This window comes from Ranitomeya imitator, chromosome 4 (genome assembly GCF_032444005.1).
Source record: "Ranitomeya imitator isolate aRanImi1 chromosome 4, aRanImi1.pri, whole genome shotgun sequence".
Taxonomy (NCBI): Eukaryota; Metazoa; Chordata; class Amphibia; order Anura; family Dendrobatidae; genus Ranitomeya; species Ranitomeya imitator.
This window is the reverse complement of record NC_091285.1, coordinates 523,937,598-523,957,088: the sequence shown is the minus strand read 5'-3', so window position 1 is coordinate 523,957,088 and position 19,491 is coordinate 523,937,598. Positions and strand designations below refer to the sequence as shown.

General features: G+C 43.6%; 1 protein-coding gene across 1 annotated transcript in view; it reads left to right on the top strand.

Annotated features, from left to right (window-relative positions):
- STRC (stereocilin) overlaps positions 1-17,329 on the top strand; it is a 176,421-nt gene extending 159,092 nt beyond the window's left edge. Inside the window, exon 19 of the mRNA XM_069766138.1 lies at positions 17,174-17,329. Within this exon, the coding sequence (XP_069622239.1) occupies positions 17,174-17,250 (77 nt within the window). The 3' untranslated portion in view covers positions 17,251-17,329. The remainder of the gene's footprint in view (positions 1-17,173) is intronic.
- The last annotated feature ends 2,162 nt before the right edge of the window (positions 17,330-19,491 follow it).

Here is a 19,491-nt window from a genome sequence, read left to right as displayed (position 1 = left end):
TGCAGTTATGTGATTCCTTGTTGCTGGTTGCTCTAGTGGGCTGATATTACTCCTCATGTTCCATGAGTTGGCACATGAGTTCAGGTAATTTCAGGATGGTTTTTTGTAGGGTTTTTCGCTGACCGCGCAGTTCACTTTTGTATCCTCTGCTATCTAGTTTTAGCGGGCCTCATTTCGCTGAATCTGTTTTCATTACTACGTATGTGCTTTCCTCTCATTTCACCGTCATTACATGTGGGGGGCTGCTATTTCTGTGGGGTGTTTCTCTGGAGGCAAGAGAGGTCTTTGTTTCTTCTAATAGGGGAAGCTAGTCCTTCGGCTGGCGCGAGACGTCTAGAATCATCGTAGGCACGTTCCCCGGCTACTGCTAGTGTTGTGAATTAGGTTCAGGATCGCGGTCAGCTCAGTTTCCATCACCCTAGAGCTTGTTCTGTTTTTTGTGTGCTTGTCCTTTTGTGATCCCCTGCCATTGGGATCATGACAGTATCGCCGGCCCGAAAAGTGGTAATCATATTGGCTGAAGTAGGAGGAAAAGTAGTCTGAGGAAGTTTTTTTTTTTTTTTCCTTCCCTCAGAGTTTGCTGCATCTTACCTCCTCTTAATCCTTGAATGGCTCTGACCTCAGCTGTTTATCATGGACGTCCAGAGTTTGGCTTCCAGCCTGAATAATCTTGCTGCTAAGGTTCAAAATATACAAGATTTTGTTGTACATGCTCCTATGTCTGAACCTAGAATTCCTATCCCAGAGTTTTTTTCTGGAGATAGATCTAGTTTTCTGAATTTTAGGAACAATTGCAAGTTGTTTCTTTCTTTGAAATCTCGCTCCTCTGGAGACCCTGCTCAGCAAGTCAAGATTGTAATATCTTTCCTGCGGGGTGACCCTCAGAATTGGGCATTTGCATTGGCACCAGGGGATCCTGCGTTGCTCAATGTGGATGCGTTTTTTTCTGGCATTGGGTTTGCTCTATGAGGAACCTAACCTAGAGATTCAGGCTGAAAAAGCTTTATTGGCTCTCTCTCAGGGGCAAGATGAAGCAGAATTATATTGTCAGAAATTTCGGAAATGGTCGGTGCTTACTCAGTGGAATGAGTGCGCCCTGGCTGCAAGATTCAGAGATGGCCTTTCTGAGGCCATTAAAGATGTTATGGTGGGGTTCCCTGCGCCTACAGGTCTGAATGAGTCTATGACTATGGCTATTCAGATTGATCGGCGTTTACGGGAGCGCAAACCTGTGCACCATTTGGCGGTGTCTTCTGAACAGGCACCTGAGACAATGCAATGTGATAGAATTCAGTCCAGAAGTGAACGGCAAAACTATAGGCGGAAAAATGGGTTGTGTTTTTATTGTGGTGATTCAGCTCATGTTATATCAGCATGCTCTAAACGCACAAAAAAGGTTGATAAGTCTGTTGCCATTAGTACTTTACAGTCTAAGTTCATTCTGTCTGTGACTCTGATTTGTTCATTATCAGCCATTTCCGTCGATGCCTATGTGGATTCAGGCGCTGCCCTGAGTCTTATGGATTGGTCATTTGCCAACCGCTGTGGGTTTAGTCTGGAGCCTCTGGAAGTCCCTATTCCTTTGAAAGGAATTGACTCTACACCTTTGGCTATGAATAAACCTCAGTACTGGACACACGTGACCATGCGTATGACTCCCGTTCATCAGGAGGTGATTCGCTTCCTGGTACTGTATAATTTACATGATGTCTTAGTGCTTGGTCTGCCATGGTTACAAACTCATAACCCAGTCTTGGACTGGAAAACGATGTCTGTGTTAAGCTGGGGATGTCAGGGGGTTCATGATGATGCACCTCCGATTTCTATCGCTTCATCTACTCCTTCTGAGGTTCCTGTATTTTTGTCTGATTATCGGGATGTTTTTGAGGAGCCTAAGCTCAATTCGCTTCCTCCTCACAGGGATTGCGATTGTGCTATAGATTTGATTCCTGGCAGTAAATTTCCTAAAGGTCGTTTGTTCAATCTGTCAGTGCCAGAGCATACTGCTATGCGGGATTATGTTAAGGAGTCCTTGGAAAAGGGACATATCCGTCCATCTTCATCTCCTTTGGGAGCAGGTTTTTTTTTCGTGGCCAAAAAAGATGGTTCCTTGAGGCCTTGTATAGATTACCGTCTTTTGAATAAGATTACGGTCAAATATCAGTATCCTTTGCCATTGTTGACTGATTTGTTCGCTCGCATTAAGGGGGCTAAATGGTTCACTAAGATTGATCTTCGGGGTGCGTATAATCTTGTGCGGATTAAGCAGGGTGATGAGTGGAAAACCGCATTTAATACGCCTGAGGGCCATTTTGAGTATTTGGTGATGCCTTTTGGACTTTCTAATGCTCCTTCTGTCTTCCAGTCCTTTATGCACGATATTTTCCGTGAATATCTGGATAAATTTATGATTGTGTATTTGGATGATGTTTTGGTTTTTTCTGATGACTGGGAGTCCCATGTTCAGCAGGTCAGGTCCTGCGGGCCAATTCTTTGTTTGTAAAAGGTTCAAAGTGTCTCTTTGGAGTCCAGAAGATTTCTTTTTTGGGGTATATTTTTTCCCCTTCTACTATTGAGATGGATCCCGTCAAGGTTCAAGCTATTTGTGACTGGACGCAGCCTACATCTCTTAAGAGTCTACAGAAGTTCTTGGGCTTTGCTAATTTCTATCGTCCTTTCATAACTAATTTTTCTAGTGTTGTTAAGCCTTTGACGGATCTGACTAAGAAGGGTGCTGATGTTGCTGATTGGTCTCCTGCGGCTGTGGAGGCCTTTCAGGAACTTAAGCGCCGGTTTTCTTCTGCTCCTGTGTTGCGTCAGCCAGATGTTTCGCTTCCTTTTCAGGTTGAGGTTGATGCTTCTGAGATTGGAGCGGGGGCGGTTTTGTCACAGAGAAGCTCCGATTGCTCGGTGATGAAGCCATGTGCGTTCTTTTCTAGAAAGTTTTCGCCCACTGAGCGGAATTATGATGTTGGTAATCGGGAGCTTTTGGCCATGAACTGGGCATTTGAGGAGTGGCGTCATTGGCTTGAGGGTGCTAGACATCGTGTGGTGGTCTTGACTGATCACAAAAATCTGATTTACCTTGAGTCTGCCAAGCGTCTGAATCCTAGACAGGCTCGTTGGTCACTGTTTTTCTCCCGTTTCGATTTTGTGGTTTCATACCTGCCAGGTTCAAAGAATGTGAAGGCGGATGCTCTTTCTAGGAGTTTTGTGCCTGATTCCCCTGGAAATTCTGAGCCCACTGGTATCCTTAGGGATGGGGTGATTTTGTCGGCTGTCTTCCCAGACTTGCGACGTGCTTTGCAGGAGTTTCAGGCGGATAAACCTGATCGTTGTCCGCCTGAAAGACTGTTTGTTCCGGATAATTGGACCAGTAGGGTCATCTCCGAGGTCCATTCTTCTGCGTTGGCAGGTCATCCTGGAATATTTGGTACTAGAGACTTGGTGGCCAGGTCTTTTTGGTGGCCTTCCTTGTCGAGGGATGTGCGTTCTTTTGTGCAGTCTTGTGAAGTTTGCGCTCGGGCTAAGCCTTGCTGTTCTCAGGCCAGTGGATTGTTGTCACCTTTGCCTATCCCGAAGAGGCCTTGGATGCACATTTCCATGGACTTTATTTCGGATCTCCTTGTCTCTCAAAAAATGTCCGTCATCTGGGTTGTGTGTGACCGCTTTTCTAAGATGGTTCATCTGGTCCCCTTGCCTAAGTTACCTTCCTCCTCTGAGTTGGTCCCTCTGTTTTTTCAGAACGTGGTTCGTTTGCATGGGATTCCGGAGAACATTGTTTCTGACAGGGGATCCCAGTTTGTGTCTAGATTTTGGCGGACGTTCTGTGCTAAGATGGGCATTGATTTGTCCTTTTCGTCTGCATTCCATCCTCAGACGAATGGCCAGACGGAACGAACTAATCAGACCTTGGAAACTTATTTAAGGTGTTTTGTTTCTGCTGATCAAGATGACTGGGTTACCTTTTTGCCGCTTGCCGAATTTGCCCTTAATAATCGGGCTAGTTCTGCTACCTTGGTTTCTCCTTTCTTTTGTAATTCGGGGTTTCATCCTCGTTTTTCCTCTGGTCAGGTGGAGCCTTCTGATTGTCCTGGAGTGGACATGGTGGTGGATAGGTTGCATCAGATTTGGAGTCATGTGGTGGACAATTTGAAGTTGTCCCAGGAGAGGGCTCAGCAGTTTGCTAATCGCCGTCGCCGCGTGGGTCCTCGACTTCGTGTTGGGGACTTGGTGTGGTTGTCTTCTCGTTTTGTTCCTATGAAGGTCTCTTCTCCTAAGTTCAAGCCTCGGTTCATCGGTCCCTATAGGATCTTGGAAATTCTTAACCCTGTGTCGTTTCGTTTGGATCTCCCGGCATCGTTTGCTATTCATAATGTGTTCCATCGGTCGTTGTTGCGGAAGTATGAGGTACCTGTTGTTCCTTCGCTTGAGCCTCCTGCTCCGGTGCTGGTGGAGGGAGAATTGGAGTATGTTGTGGAGAAGATCTTGGATTCTCGTGTTTCCAGACGGAAACTTCAGTATTTGGTCAGGTGGAAGGGTTTTGGTCAGGAGGATAATTCTTGGGTGGTTGCCTCTGATGTTCATGCTGCTGATTTGGTCCGTGCATTTCATAGGGCTCATCCTGGTCGCCCTGGTGGTTCTCGTGAGGGTTCGGTGACCCCTCCTCAAGGGGGGGGTTCTGTTGTGGATTCTGTTTTTGGGCTCCCTCTGGTGGTTACAGATGGTACTGGGTGACTTGTGTTCTCTGCGGTCTGTGGTGTCCACCTGTTCTATCAGGATATGGGAGTTTCCTATTTAACCTGGCTTTCTTGTCATTTCCTCGCCGGCGATCAATGTAATCAGTGTGTCTTGTTACCTCTGCTTTCCGCTTCAGTAATCTTCAGGACAAGCTAAGTTTTTGATTTTCCTGTTCCACGTTTTGCTTTATTTTTGTTTTAGTCCAGCTTGCAGTTATGTGATTCCTTGTTGCTGGTTGCTCTAGTGGGCTGATATTACTCCTCATGTTCCATGAGTTGGCACATGAGTTCAGGTAATTTCAGGATGGTTTTTTGTAGGGTTTTTCGCTGACCGCGCAGTTCACTTTTGTATCCTCTGCTATCTAGTTTTAGCGGGCCTCATTTTGCTGAATCTGTTTTCATTACTACGTATGTGCTTTCCTCTCATTTCACCGTCATTACATGTGGGGGGCTGCTATTTCTGTGGGGTGTTTCTCTGGAGGCAAGAGAGGTCTTTGTTTCTTCTAATAGGGGAAGCTAGTCCTTCGGCTGGCGCGAGACGTCTAGAATCATCGTAGGCACGTTCCCCGGCTACTGCTAGTGTTGTGAATTAGGTTCAGGATCGCGGTCAGCTCAGTTTCCATCACCCTAGAGCTTGTTCTGTTTTTTGTGTGCTTGTCCTTTTGTGATCCCCTGCCATTGGGATCATGACAGCAGCCCCCCATAGGCAGACTCTGTAATAAGGCAGCCCCCATGGGCAAACTCTGCAGTGTAAGGCAGCCCCCATAGGCAGACTTTGTAGTATAAGGCAGCACCCCCATAGGCAGACTTTGTAGTATAAGGCAGCTCCCATAGGCAGACTCTTGCATAAGGCAGCCTCCCATAGGCAGACTCTGTAGTATAAGACAGACCCCTTAGGCAGACTCTGCAGTATAAGGCAGACCTCCCATAGGCAGACTCTGTAGTATAAGGAAGCCCCCATAGGCAGACTCTGTAGTATAAGGCAGCATCCCCCTCCATAGGCAGACTCTGTAGTATAAGGCAGCCCCCCATAGGCAGACTCTGTAGAATAAGGCAGCCCCCATAGGCAGACTCTGTAGTATAAGGCAGACCCCTCCATAGGCAGACTCTGTAGTATAAGGCAGCCCCCTGTTGTGAATTCTGTGGCTGAATTCACTCCTGTGGTCACAAGTGGTACTGCAGCTTCTGAGCTTCCTCCCTCAGGTGTTCTGGTGAGCTTGTTAGCTGCTTCATTACTTAACTCCGCCTGATGCTGCTATCCTTGCTCCTTGTCAATGTTTCAGTGTTGGATCTGAGCTTCTCCTGATTGTTCTGTATAGCTAAGTGCTTTTTGCTTTTTTGTTGCTTTTTTTCTGTCCAGCTTGTCTTTTGTTTTGCTGGAAGCTCTGAGACGCAAAGGGTGTACCGCCGTGCCGTTAGTTCGGCACGGTGGGTTTTTTTTGCCCCCTTTGCGTGGTTTTGCTTTAGGGTTTTTTGTAGACTGCAAAGTTCGCTTTACTGTCCTCGCTCTGTCCTAGAATATCGGGCCCCACTTTGCTGAATCTATTTCATCCCTACGTTTTGTCTTTTCATCTTACTCACAGTCATTATATGTGGGGGGCTGCCTTTTCCTTTGGGGAATTTCTCTGGGGCAAGTCAGGCCTATTTTTCTATCTTCAGGCTAGCTAGTTTCTTAGGCTGTGCCGAGTTGCCTAGGTAGTTGTTAGGCGCAATCCACAGCCGCTTTTAGTTGTGTTTAGGATAGGATCAGGTGTGCAGTCTACAGAGTTTCCACGTCTCAGAGCTCGTTCTTGTATTTTTGGGTATTTGTCAGATCACTGTGTGCGCTCTGATTGCTAAGCACACTGTGTTTCTGGATTGCCTTCATAACACCTGTCATTAGCAAACATAACAGTACAAGGAGCCTAACTAATGATTCTCAATAGAGGGAAAGAAAAAGTTCTGACATCATTTTTTTTTTTCTGCTCTGTGTTCACTTTTTTTTTTTTTCCCCTAGACATTTGGGTGATTCTGGACACAGGTGTGGACATGGATATTCAGGGTCTGTGCTCTTCAATGGATAATCTCGTTATAAATGTACAAAAAATTCAAGATACTATTGATCAGAAATCTATGTTAGAACCAAGAATTCCTATTCCTGATTTGTTTTTTGGAGATAGAACTTAGTTTCTAAGTTTCAAAAATAATTGTAAGCTATTTCTGGCCTTGAAACCTCATTCTTCTGGTAATCCTATTCAACAGGTTTTGATTATTATTTCTTTTTTGCGCGGCGACCCTCAAGACTGGGCATTTTCTCTTGCGCCAGGAGACCCTGCATTGAGTAGTGTCGATGCGTTTTTCCTGGCGCTCGGAGTGCTGTACGATGAGCCTAATTCAGTGGATCAGGCTGAGAAAAATTTGCTGGCTTTGTGCCAGGGTCAGGATGATATAGAAGTATATTGTCAGAAATTTAGGAAATGGTCAGTACTCACTCAGTGGAATGAATCTGCGCTGGCAGCTTTGTTCAGAAAGGGTCTCTCTGAGGCTCTTAAGGATGTCATGGTGGGATTTCCTATGCCTGCTGGTTTGAATGAGTCTTTGTCTTTGGCCATTCAGATCGGTCGACGCTTGCGCGAGCGTAAATCTGTGCACCATTTGGCGGTACTGCCTGAGGTTAAACCTGAGCCTATGCAGTGCGATAGGACTATGACTAGAGTTGAACGGCAGGAATACAGACGTCTGAATGGTCTGTGTTTCTACTGTGGTGATTCCACTCATGCTATTTCTGATTGTCCTAAGTGCACTAAGCGGTCCGCTAGGTCTGCCGTCATTGGTACTGTACAGTCCAAATTCCTTCTGTCCATTACCTTGATATGCTCTTTGTCGTCGTTTTCTGTCATGGCGTTTGTGGATTCGGGCGCTGCCCTGAATCTGATGGATTTGGATTATGCTAAACGTTGTGGGTTTTTCTTGGAGCCTTTGCGGTGTCCTATTCCATTGAGAGGAATTGATGCTACACCTTTGGCCAAGAATAAACCTCAATACTGGGCCCAGCTGACCATGTGCATGGCTCCTGCACATCAGGAAGTTATTCGCTTTCTGGTGTTGCATAATCTGCATGATGTGGTCGTGTTGGGGTTGCCATGGCTACAAACCCATAATCCAGTATTGGATTGGAATTCCATGTCAGTATCCAGCTGGGGTTGTCAGGGGGTACATGGTGATGTTCCATTTTTGTCGATTTCGTCATCCACCCCTTCTGAGGTCCCAGAGTTCTTGTCTGATTATCAGGATGTATTTGAAGAGCCCAAGTCCGATGCTCTACCTCCGCATAGGGATTGTGATTGTGCTATCAATTTGATTCCTGGTAGTAAATTCCCTAAAGGTTGATTATTTAATTTATCCGTGCCCGAACACGCCGCTATGCGCAGTTATGTGAAGGAATCCCTGGAGAAGGGACATATTCGCCCATCGTCATCACCACTGGGAGCAGGGTTCTTCTTTGTAGCCAAGAAGGATGGTTCGCTGAGACCGTGTATTGATTACCGCCTTCTTAATAAGATCACTGTTAAATTTCAGTATCCCTTGCCATTGTTATCTGACTTGTTTGCTCGGATTAAGGGGGCTAGTTCGTTCACTAAGATAGATCTTCGTGGTGCGTATAATCTGGTGAGAATCAGGCAAGGAGATGAATGGAAAACTGCATTCAATACGCCCGAGGGTCATTTTGAGTATCTAGTGATGCCGTTCGGACTTGCCAATGCTCCATCTGTGTTTCAGTCTTTTATGCATGACATCTTCCGTGAGTATCTGGATAAATTCCTGATTGTTTACTTGGATGACATTTTGATCTTCTCAGATGATTGGGAGTCTCATGTGAAGCAGGTCAGAATGGTTTTTCAGGTCCTGCGTGCTAACTCTTTGTTTGTGAAGGGATCAAAGTGTCTCTTCGGTGTGCAGAAAATTTCATTTTTGGGGTTCATCTTTACCCCTTCTACTATCGAGATGGATCCAGTTAAGGTCCAAGCCATCCAGGATTGGATTCAGCCGACATCTCTGAAAAGTCTGCAAAAGTTCCTGGGCTTTGCTAATTTTTATCGTCGCTTCATCTGTAATTTTTCTAGCATTGCCAAACCATTGACCGATTTGACCAAGAAGGGTGCTGATTTGGTTAATTGGTCTTCTGCTGCTGTGGAAGCTTTTCAGGAGTTGAAGCGTCGTTTTTGTTCTGCCCCTGTGTTGTGTCAGCCAGATGTTTCTCTTCCGTTCCAGGTCGAGGTTGATGCTTCTGAGATTGGAGCAGGGGCGGTTTTGTCACAGAGAGGTTCTGATTGCTCAGTGACGAAGCCATGTGCTTTCTTTTCCAGGAAGTTTTCGCCCGCTGAGCGTAATTATGATGTGGGCAATCGAGAGTTGCTGGCCATGAAGTGGGCATTCGAGGAGTGGCGTCATTGGCTTGAAGGAGCTAAGCATCGCATGGTGGTATTGACTGATCATAAGAACTTGACTTATCTCGAGTCTGCCAAGCGCTTGAATCCTAGACAGGCCCGTTGGTCGTTATTTTTTGCCCGCTTCGACTTTGTGATTTCGTACCTTCCGGGCTCTAAAAATGTGAAGGCGGATGCTCTGTCTAGGAGTTTTGTGCCCGACTCTCCGGGTTTATCTGAGCCAGCGGGTATCCTCAAGGAAGGAGTCATTGTGTCTGCCATCTCCCCTGATTTGCGGCGGGTGCTGCAAAAATTTCAGGCGAATAAACCTGATCGTTGTCCAGCAGAGAAACTGTTCGTCCCTGATAGGTGGACTAATAAACTTATCTCTGAACTTCATTGTTCGGTGTTGGCTGGTCATCCTGGAATCTTTGGTACCAGAGAGTTAGTGGCTAGATCCTTCTGGTGGCCATCTCTGTCACGGGATGTACGTACTTTTGTGCAGTCCTGTGGGATTTGTGCTAGGGCTAAGCCCTGCTGTTCTCGTGCCAGTGGGTTGCTTTTGCCCTTGCCGGTCCCAAAGAGGCCTTGGACACATATTTCGATGGATTTCATTTCTGACCTTCCCGTTTCTCAAAAGATGTCAGTCATTTGGGTGGTCTGTGATCGCTTTTCTAAAATGGTCCATCTGGTGCCCTTGGCTAAATTGCCTTCCTCCTCTGATTTGGTACCTTTGTTCTTTCAGCATGTGGTTCGGTTGCATGGCATTCCTGAGAATATTGTTTCTGACAGAGGTTCCCAGTTTGTTTCAAGGTTTTGGTGAGCCTTTTGTGGTAGGATGGGCATTGACCTATCCTTTTCCTCGGCTTTCCATCCTCAGACTAATGGCCAGACCGAACGAACCAATCAGACCTTGGAAACATATCTGAGATGTTTTGTTTCTGCAGACCAGGATGATTGGGTGTCCTTTTTGCCGTTGGCTGAGTTCGCCCTTAATAATCGGGCCAGCTCGGCTACCTTGGTTTCTCCATTTTTTTGCAATTCTGGGTTCCATCCTCGTTTCTCTTCAGGACAGGTTGAGTCTTCGGACTGTCCTGGTGTGGATTCTGTGGTGGATAGGTTGCAGCAGATCTGGACTCAGGTAGTGGACAATTTGATCTTGTCCCAGGAGAAAGCTCAACTTTTCGCTAATCGCAGACGCCGTGTGGGTCCCCGACTTCGTGTTGGGGATCTGGTTTGGTTATCTTCTCGTCATATTCCTATGAAGGTTTCCTCTCCTAAATTTAAACCTCGTTTTATTGGTCCGTATAGGATTTCTGAGGTTCTCAATCCTGTGTCTTTTCGTTTGACCCTCCCAGACTCCTTTTCCATACATAATGTATTCCATAGGTCGTTGTTGCGGAGATACGTGGCACCTATGGTTCCATCTGTTGAGCCTCCTGCCCCGGTTTTGGTGGAGGGGGAATTGGAGTATATTGTGGAGAAGATTTTGGATTCTCGTGTTTCTAGACGGAAACTCCAGTATCTGGTTAAATGGAAGGGTTATGCTCAGGAAGATAATTCCTGGGTTTTTGCCTCTGATGTTCATGCTTCCGATCTTGTTCGTGCCTTTCATGCGGCTCATCCTGGTCGGCCTGGGGGCTCTGGTGAGGGTTCAGTGACCCCTCCTCAAGGGGGGGGTACTGTTGTGAATTCTGTGGCTGAATTCACTCCTGTGGTCACAAGTGGTACTGCAGCTTCTGAGCTTCCTCCCTCAGGTGTTCTGGTGAGCTCGTTAGCTGCTTCATTACTTAACTCCGCCTGATGCTGCTATCCTTGCTCCTTGTCAATGTTTCAGTGTTGGATCTGAGCTTCTCCTGATTGTTCCTGTGACCTGCTGCTCTGTATAGCTAAGTGCTTTTTGCTTTTTTGTTGCTTTTTTTCTGTCCAGCTTGTCTTTTGTTTTGCTGGAAGCTCTGAGACGCAAAGGGTGTACCGCCGTGCCGTTAGTTCGGCACGGTGGGTTTTTTTTGCCCCCTTTGCGTGGTTTTGCTTTAGGGTTTTTTGTAGACTGCAAAGTTCGCTTTACTGTCCTCGCTCTGTCCTAGAATATCGGGCCCCACTTTGCTGAATCTATTTCATCCCTACGTTTTGTCTTTTCATCTTACTCACAGTCATTATATGTGGGGGGCTGCCTTTTCCTTTGGGGAATTTCTCTGGGGCAAGTCAGGCCTATTTTTCTATCTTCAGGCTAGCTAGTTTCTTAGGCTGTGCCGAGTTGCCTAGGTAGTTGTTAGGCGCAATCCACAGCCGCTTTTAGTTGTGTTTAGGATAGGATCAGGTGTGCAGTCTACAGAGTTTCCACGTCTCAGAGCTCGTTCTTGTATTTTTGGGTATTTGTCAGATCACTGTGTGCGCTCTGATCGCTAAGCACACTGTGTTTCTGGATTGCCTTCATAACACCTGTCATTAGCAAACATAACAGCCCCCTTAGGCAGACTCTGTAATAAAGCAGACCCCCATAGGCAGACTCTGCAGTATAAGGCAGACCCCCCATAGGCAGACTCTAGTATACGGCAGCCCCCCATAGGCAGACTCTGTAGTATAAGGTAGCCCCTATAAAATTTAATAAATACTCACCTTTCTTCTTCTTGCTTCTTTGCTGCTCCGAGCGCCCGCTGTCAGTGTCGGCGTCAGTGGCATCAGACGCTGATGGGGATGATTAAAGAGAGAGCGTAATGCTCCTTTTCTCATCAATGCGGTCAGCTGTATCAGCATGCAGCCGATACAGCTGAACGTGCAATGACAGGTGGGGGCCCACTGCTGGCACTGGGCCCCCTGCCTGCTCAGGGGCCCCATTGCGGCCAGGTGGCAGAGCAGGGAGATCGATTCTCCCTGCTCTGCCTCAGAATGTAACTGTATAGGCATGCTGTGCACATGCTGATACAATTACAGTAGTGTAGATCCGGGTGAGGCCCGAGGCCACTGCTCCCTCTGCCCCTCGGTAATTACGCTACTGGCTGTTTGTAAAAGCTCATGTTAAATCGCATGTCATACGGATACATAGATGCGAGGAAATTGCATCATTGTATTGCAAATGGATTACACATAGATCACCATATGTAGAACACTCGTGCGACTCTCGGACGAGAGAATCGGACCGATTTTTAATACATTAAGTGTGACTCTATTGCACAAGGCAGCCCCCATAGGCAGACTCTATAGCACAAGGCAGCACCCATAGGCAGACTAGGTAGTATAAGGCAGCCCCCATAGGCACACTCTGTAGTATAAGGTAGTATAAGGCAGCCCCCATAAGCAGACTGTAGTGTAAGGCAGCCCCCTCATAGGCAGATTCTGTAGTATAAGGCAGCGCCTCCCCCATAGGCAGACTCTGCAATAAGGCAGCCCACCCCATAGTCAGACTCTGTAGTATAAGGCAGCCCCCATAAAAATAAATAAATAAATACTCACCTCTCTTCTTCCTGGCTCCTCCGCTGCTCCGAACGCCTGCTGTCAGTGTCAGTGTCGGTGACATCAGACGCTGACAGGGGCATGATGGTAGAGGGAGCGTAAGGTTCCTTCTCTGATCAATGCGGTCAGCTGTTTCGGCATGCAGCCGATACAGCTGAACCTGCTCAGGGGCCCAATAGAGGCCGCATGGCAGAGCAGGGAGATCGGTTCTCCCTGCTCTGCCGCAGAATGTAACTGTATCGGCGAGCTGTGCACACAACGATACAGTTACATTAGCGCAGCTCCTGGTGGCTACGCTACTGGCTGTATGTAAAAGCTCATGTTAAAATCGCATGTCGTATGGATGTCATATGGATACATAGATGCGAGGAAATCGCATCATCATTGCAAACAGAATACACACGGGTGACCATATGGAGAACACCTGTGCGACTCTCGGCTGAGAGAATCGGACAAATTTTTAATACATTAAGTGTGTTCCTGGCCTAAAGCAGGGTCACTTGTGGGGAGTTTCTGCTGTTCTGGCACCGCATGGTTATCTTCTGAGCTCTGCATAGAATCGCACAAATGTTCCCCATATGGTCATTCGTGTGTAATGCGTTTGCAATGCGATGATGAGATTTCTTTGTATCTATGTATCCGTATGACATCTGTATGACATGCGAAGGGCTTTACATTTCTTACTGCTCTTCCGCCAATGAATTTAATGATTCACTGGGCTGAATTGAGGAAAATGTGTGCGTATATCTTGCAAGTCACACTGATGGTCCGTGTGGTGTCCAATTTTTTATCGCACCCATAGACTTGCATTGGCGAGACTCGGCCTATGTACACATAAAATCGCAGCATGCTGCGATCTCTCGCACGTAGAATACGCCCGAGGAAAAAAACAATGATGTGAGCTTCCCCATAGATTAACATTGGTCCGAGTGCTATGCGATGTTTTCTCGCATAGCACTCGTCCGTATTGTACGCTAGTATGACTCCGGCCTTACAGTATTATTCCACCATAAATGGGAGAATCTTGTGAGAAAATACGCAACAATTCTTTGTTATTTTTGTGTAAATGAAAAAATTGGGCCGGAAACAACTTTTAGTAGAAAAAATTGTAATTTTTGATTTTCTTTACCATTATTTTTAATGGTCACTACACCTCTAGAAGAATTCTTTGTGGAGTGTAATTTTCTAAATGGGGTTACCTTTTGGGGGGCATGTTTTGCTTTGGCAGAATTTGGGGGGCATGTGCTGCTTTGGCAGAAGTCCCCTAATCTATTTCAAATGTGCGCTCCAAAAGTCAAATTGGACTCCTTCCCTTGCGAGCCTTGTCACATGCCCAAACAGTAGTTTCCAACCACAATATGCTGCTTTTGGTCAAAATTGTGCAGCACATATTGAGGGCCATTACTTCTTATTACCCTTATGAAAATGAAAAATTGAGCCTAAAGCAACATTTTTTGTTGAAAAAATGTAATTCTACTTTGCATTAATTTCTGTGAAGCACCTAAAAGGTTAACAAACTTGTGAGTTGATGAACTTTCAGAGTGGGGTTTTCAATACTATGAGTGGTGAAGATTATAAAATAGTGTCTGGTTTGGATTTTTGACACACAGGCACATAAAAGGTACCTCACAAGTGAATGAATCCCTAAAAAATATAATTTTGTAAATTTTGTCTGAAAAAAAAAGAAAAATTGCTGATAAATTTTTAAGCCTTTTAGTATCATATTACAATAAAAGGGTTTTTCAAAAATAATATTGATGTAAAGTAGACATATGATATACAGTATATTATTTATTAACTGTTTTGTGTAGTGTGCCTATGTAAACATTTTAATATTAAAAATATAATAATTTTCACAATATTTGGCAATTTTCAGATATTTTCACAAAAAGACAGAAAACATATAGACTTAAATTTATCGCTAACATAAAGTACAATGCATTATAAACAAACAATCTCAGAATCACAGGCATATGTAGAAGCATTCCAAAGTTGTTAACACATACAGTCATGGCCAAAAGTGTTGGCACCCTTGAAATTGTTCCCCAAAATTGAGTATTTCTCACAGAAAATTATTGCAATTACACTTGTTTCGCTATACACGTGTTTATTTCCTTTATGTGTATGGGAACAACACACAAAAAAACTGAGAATAAAAAGTAAATTACACATCATTTCACAGAAAACCACCCAAATCGGCCACACAAAATTGTTGGCACCCTCAACTTAATATTTGGTTGCATTCCCTTTGGATTAAATAACTGCAATCAATCGCTTCCTATAACAATCAACAAGCTTCTTACATCTCTCAACTGGAATTTTGGACCACTCTTATTTTGAAATCTGTTACAGGTCTCTGATATTTGAAGGGTGCCTTCTCCCAGCAGCAATTTTAAGATCTTTCCACAGGGTTTCAATAGGATTTAGAGTCGGACTCATTGTTGACCACTTCAGAACTCTCCAGTGCTTTGTTTCCACCCATTTCTGGGTTCATCTTGAAGTATGTTTTGGGCAATTTTCCTGCTGAAAAACCAATGACCTAGGACGCAAACCCAACTTTCTGACACTTGGCATTACATTGCAACCACAAATTCTTTGGTAATCTTCAGATTTCATGATGCCTTGCACACAGGGAAGGCACTGCTGAGGCAGCATAACAACCCCAAAACATCTTTGAACCTCCGTCATATTTGATTGTAGGTACGGTGTTCTTTTCTTTTTAGGCCTCATGCTTTGGCAAATAGTAGACTGATGTGCTTTACCAAAAAGCTCTATTTTGGTCTCATCTGTCTACAAGATACTTTCCCCAAAGGATTTTGGCTTCAAGTATATTTTTGACAAACTGCAGTCTAGCTATTTTATGTCTCTGTGTTAGCAGTGGGGTCCTCCTGGGTCTCCTGAGATAGCATTCATTTAATTCAAATATCAACGGATAGTTCATGCTAACAATGATGCACACTGAGCCTGCATGACAGCTTGAATTTCTTTGGAACATCATTGGGGCTGCTTATCCACCCTCCAGACTATCTAGATGCAACCTTTCATCAATATTTCTCCGCCATCCACATCCAGGGAGATTTGCTACAGTGCCATGGGTTGTAAACTTCTTGATTATGTTGTGCACCGTGGACAAAGGAACATCAAGATCTCTGGAGATGAACTTGTAACCTTGAGGTTGTTGATATTTTTCAACAATTTTGGTTCTCAAATTCTCAGATAGTTATCTTTTCTTCTTTCTGTTCTCCATGCTTAGAGTGGCCCACACATACATACAATGCAAAGATTGAGTCAACGTCTCCTTTTTTTTATCTGGCTTTAGGTGTGATTTTCACGTTGCCCACACCTGTTACTTGCCACAGTTGAGTTTCAAGGCGCATCACATGCTTGAAACAAAGTTATTTACCCACTATTTTGGAAAGGTGCAAACAATTTGGGGGGTTTGCGTGAAATTATTTTTTTGTGTTGTCACAATACACACAATGGAATTAAGGGTGTATAACAAAACATGAGTACGGTAATTGCATTACATTTCTGGGAGAATTACTTCATTCTCTGAAACAGGAAAGATATATATCTTGGTACCGTGTTCGCCAGTAGATATAAAAATATTTAGAATTGAGAGTCCTCAGTGGTTGATACCTTTTAATGGCTAACTGAAAAGATGGTAACAAATTGCAAGGTTTTGAGACTACTCAGGTCTCTTCATCAGGCATAGACTAAAAGAAATTCTGGAGAATCCCATATTTATGCACAACATATCACAGAAAAAAAACAAAAAAAAAACATGGATAAGACAGGTGACATGAAGCAAGAATTACCATGAGTGATAAACAGTTATGTCCATAAATATTGGACAAGTGCTTTGATAAGGAATGTTTTATTGTCCTCTGATTGGGGTCTGGTTCTGTTGGGGTCTGGTTCTCAAAGAGACAGAAGAATATGGGAATATAAACTGATGATGACCTTTGACAGTCTTAGTGCAGGAATGAATGTGTCGCATGGATTTGTTTTTTTACATCAACTAAGGAACTAAGGAATTTGCCCCTGAGACCATGTGAGGTCATCACAACAGAACCAGACCCCAATCAGAGGACAATAAAACATTCCTTATCTAAGCACTGGTCTAATATTTATGGACATAACTGTTTATCACTCATTGTAATTCTGCTTCATGTCACCTGTCTTATCCATGTTTTTTTTTCTGTGATATGTTGTGCATAAATATGTGATTCTCCAGAATTTCTTTTAGTCTATGCCTGATGAAGAGACCTGAGTAGTCTCGAAAGCTTGCACTTTGTTACCATCTTTTCAGTTAGCCATTAAAAGGTATAAACCACTGAGAACTCTCAATTCTATATTTTTCATTTTCTGAAAGAATTTCAAGTGTGCAAACACTTTCAGCCAAGACTGTAAGGTAACACGTGTGAAATTTGAAAAATAGGGATCTGATTACATTGTGAGTATACTTTGTATCTACAATACATCAGTAAAAACTGTATTACATGTTATTTTAGTGTAACTGTGCTGTGCATTCCTATAGATAACATCCGTTTTCTGATGTTTCTTTATTTACAGGCGAGAACAATGTGAGTTCACTTGATTCTTGGCATCCTGCTTTTTACATCATGGTCCTGCTTGTATTGCTGCTCTGAACTCTAATGTTCCAACCTAATTGGTTGGCGCCTTTAGGAAATGTTTTTGTAAAACGTTACTTATACGTCCCATGTGGATTTGTAATAAAATTCTACTGGTGATGCAGTTATAAAGTTGTAAGTGAGTGGTTCTTAATGTATTTGTAAAGAAATTAGTTTAATAAACACAGTCACATGAGATTCAGGAGACAAATAATACAAGATGGAGATGTGAATTTGGGAAAACAATGTGTGGCAGAGGTCAACACTTGTGTAATCACTAGCGTGGACCAAAGGCCATGGCATAGCAGACAGGGATTGTTGGATTGCAAATGGAATAGTGAGGACCAGGACCATGGGATAAGCTGTAGCAGAGATGAAAAGGAAAACTAGTTTATTGAGTAGATATACACTGAAGCAGCACCATTGAAGTATGAACAAAACTGAAAAGTTTGCTATGCTTAAAGCAAGTGAATGGTTAATCAGTAGGTCTGAAAAAATCAGTAAATACAAGTAGCAGAAATCACAGAAGTTTACAGAGGTGATTGCAGCTGAACGAAAAAGATGTTGGCAAACTCCAAAGCTCACAGCAACTGAACACATAGGTTACTCAATACACAGAGACACATGTGAGTCTAAGCATTAAAAGGCTTTGGTTGATGATATCTCTAAGGAACGCCATACAACTTGTGAAACCCGTCACGGAGCACAGCTAAGGGCAGCAACCATAGGGGAAGGTAGCAGATCCTGGCACTGGAGTTGAGACTGATGCATAACAACTAGCACCTCTACAAATACGTTACCAAGTAGCTAATGCAGACACTATAATTAAGAACCTCTAGGTGTTTAATAATGTTCTAACTATTTATAACACAGAAGATATAGTATTACAGGATAGGATTGGTGATATATTTTGCTATGTGAGCAATAACTACTATGGTTCTTTAAAGTGGATGGTTTGGAAAAATAATACTGGTTATAACATTCTAAACCTCAAAAATTGAGAGCTATTTATACATAATTAAAAAAAATGTTGCTATTCCTCAAATATAGCAAACAGCAAAAAAAACTGTATAATCTATTAACGGTATAATCATACTGACCAATAGAATAAAACTGTCTTTCTAGTGAATATCAAACAAAAAATTAATTCTTCCCTCAAAAAATCAGTATAAGGTCATGTGCTTCTCATTCATCCTGTGCTCTTAAGCTGAGCACTTAGGCCAGAGTTTCCGTCTAAATAAACAATGTGATTCAGATGAAATGGCATGGAAAAAAATCATCATCATGAGGCAGATGGTGTCACTTTGGACTTCTTAAGGCACAGAAGTCTGGCCAACATTAGATTTGCACATGCTTAAAAAGACGGGAAACCATTGAAACAGAGTCCATAGAAAGTCCAAAATGTCTCATTCTGTCTCAGTATAGTGAATCATGAAAGGGAGTTGAATCTCAATCTTGTTTTGGGGGAGGGATTTTGATGGAAACCCAGATGTAAGTTTTAAGTTTGGAGCACAGAATAAATGTTAACCTTAAAAGTGATAAAAAATGTTATATACCTCGAAATCCTACCAATAAGAACTATAACTTGTCCTACATGAAACAAGTCCCTTCTCAGGTCCATTATCTGTAAATCGAAATATAGGTGAGTTCCACATCACAGGAAGCACAAGGTTCTAGAAAAGCGATATGTTCTCTCCCCCCCAAAAAAATCCAAATGGCCCCTTTCCATTCTGTGCTTTGTAGTGTGCCCAAGCCAGAGTTACCGGTCACATCTATGGCAAAAAGTATTGACCACTAAACTGATATATTTTAACTTTTCACTCTGTAAAATTAACTTTTTTTACATGCTTTTTTTCTGGAAAACATCTGTGGATCACTGCACCTGTAGTTGAATTTGCAGAGGGTTGTAATTTCCAAAATAGGCTCACTTAGGGCACCTGTGAGGCTCTGAAATTTGTGTCCACAAACTATTCCAGCAAAATCTGCTGTCCAATATCAAATGGCACTGCTTCTTTCTGAGCCCTGCTGTGTGGCCAAACAGTAGTTTCTGATGACATATCGGATATTGTTGTTTTTAGGAGAAATTGCATAACAAATTGTGGTGTCTAGTTTCTCCAACAACTTCTTAAGAAAATGAAAAAAAATTCAACTAATATAATATGTAATGTAACAAAAATTATAATTTGTATGCCCACTGTTATAAAATTCTGTGATGCACTTGTGTTGTCAAAATGCTCACTGCACTTGAATGTCGAAATA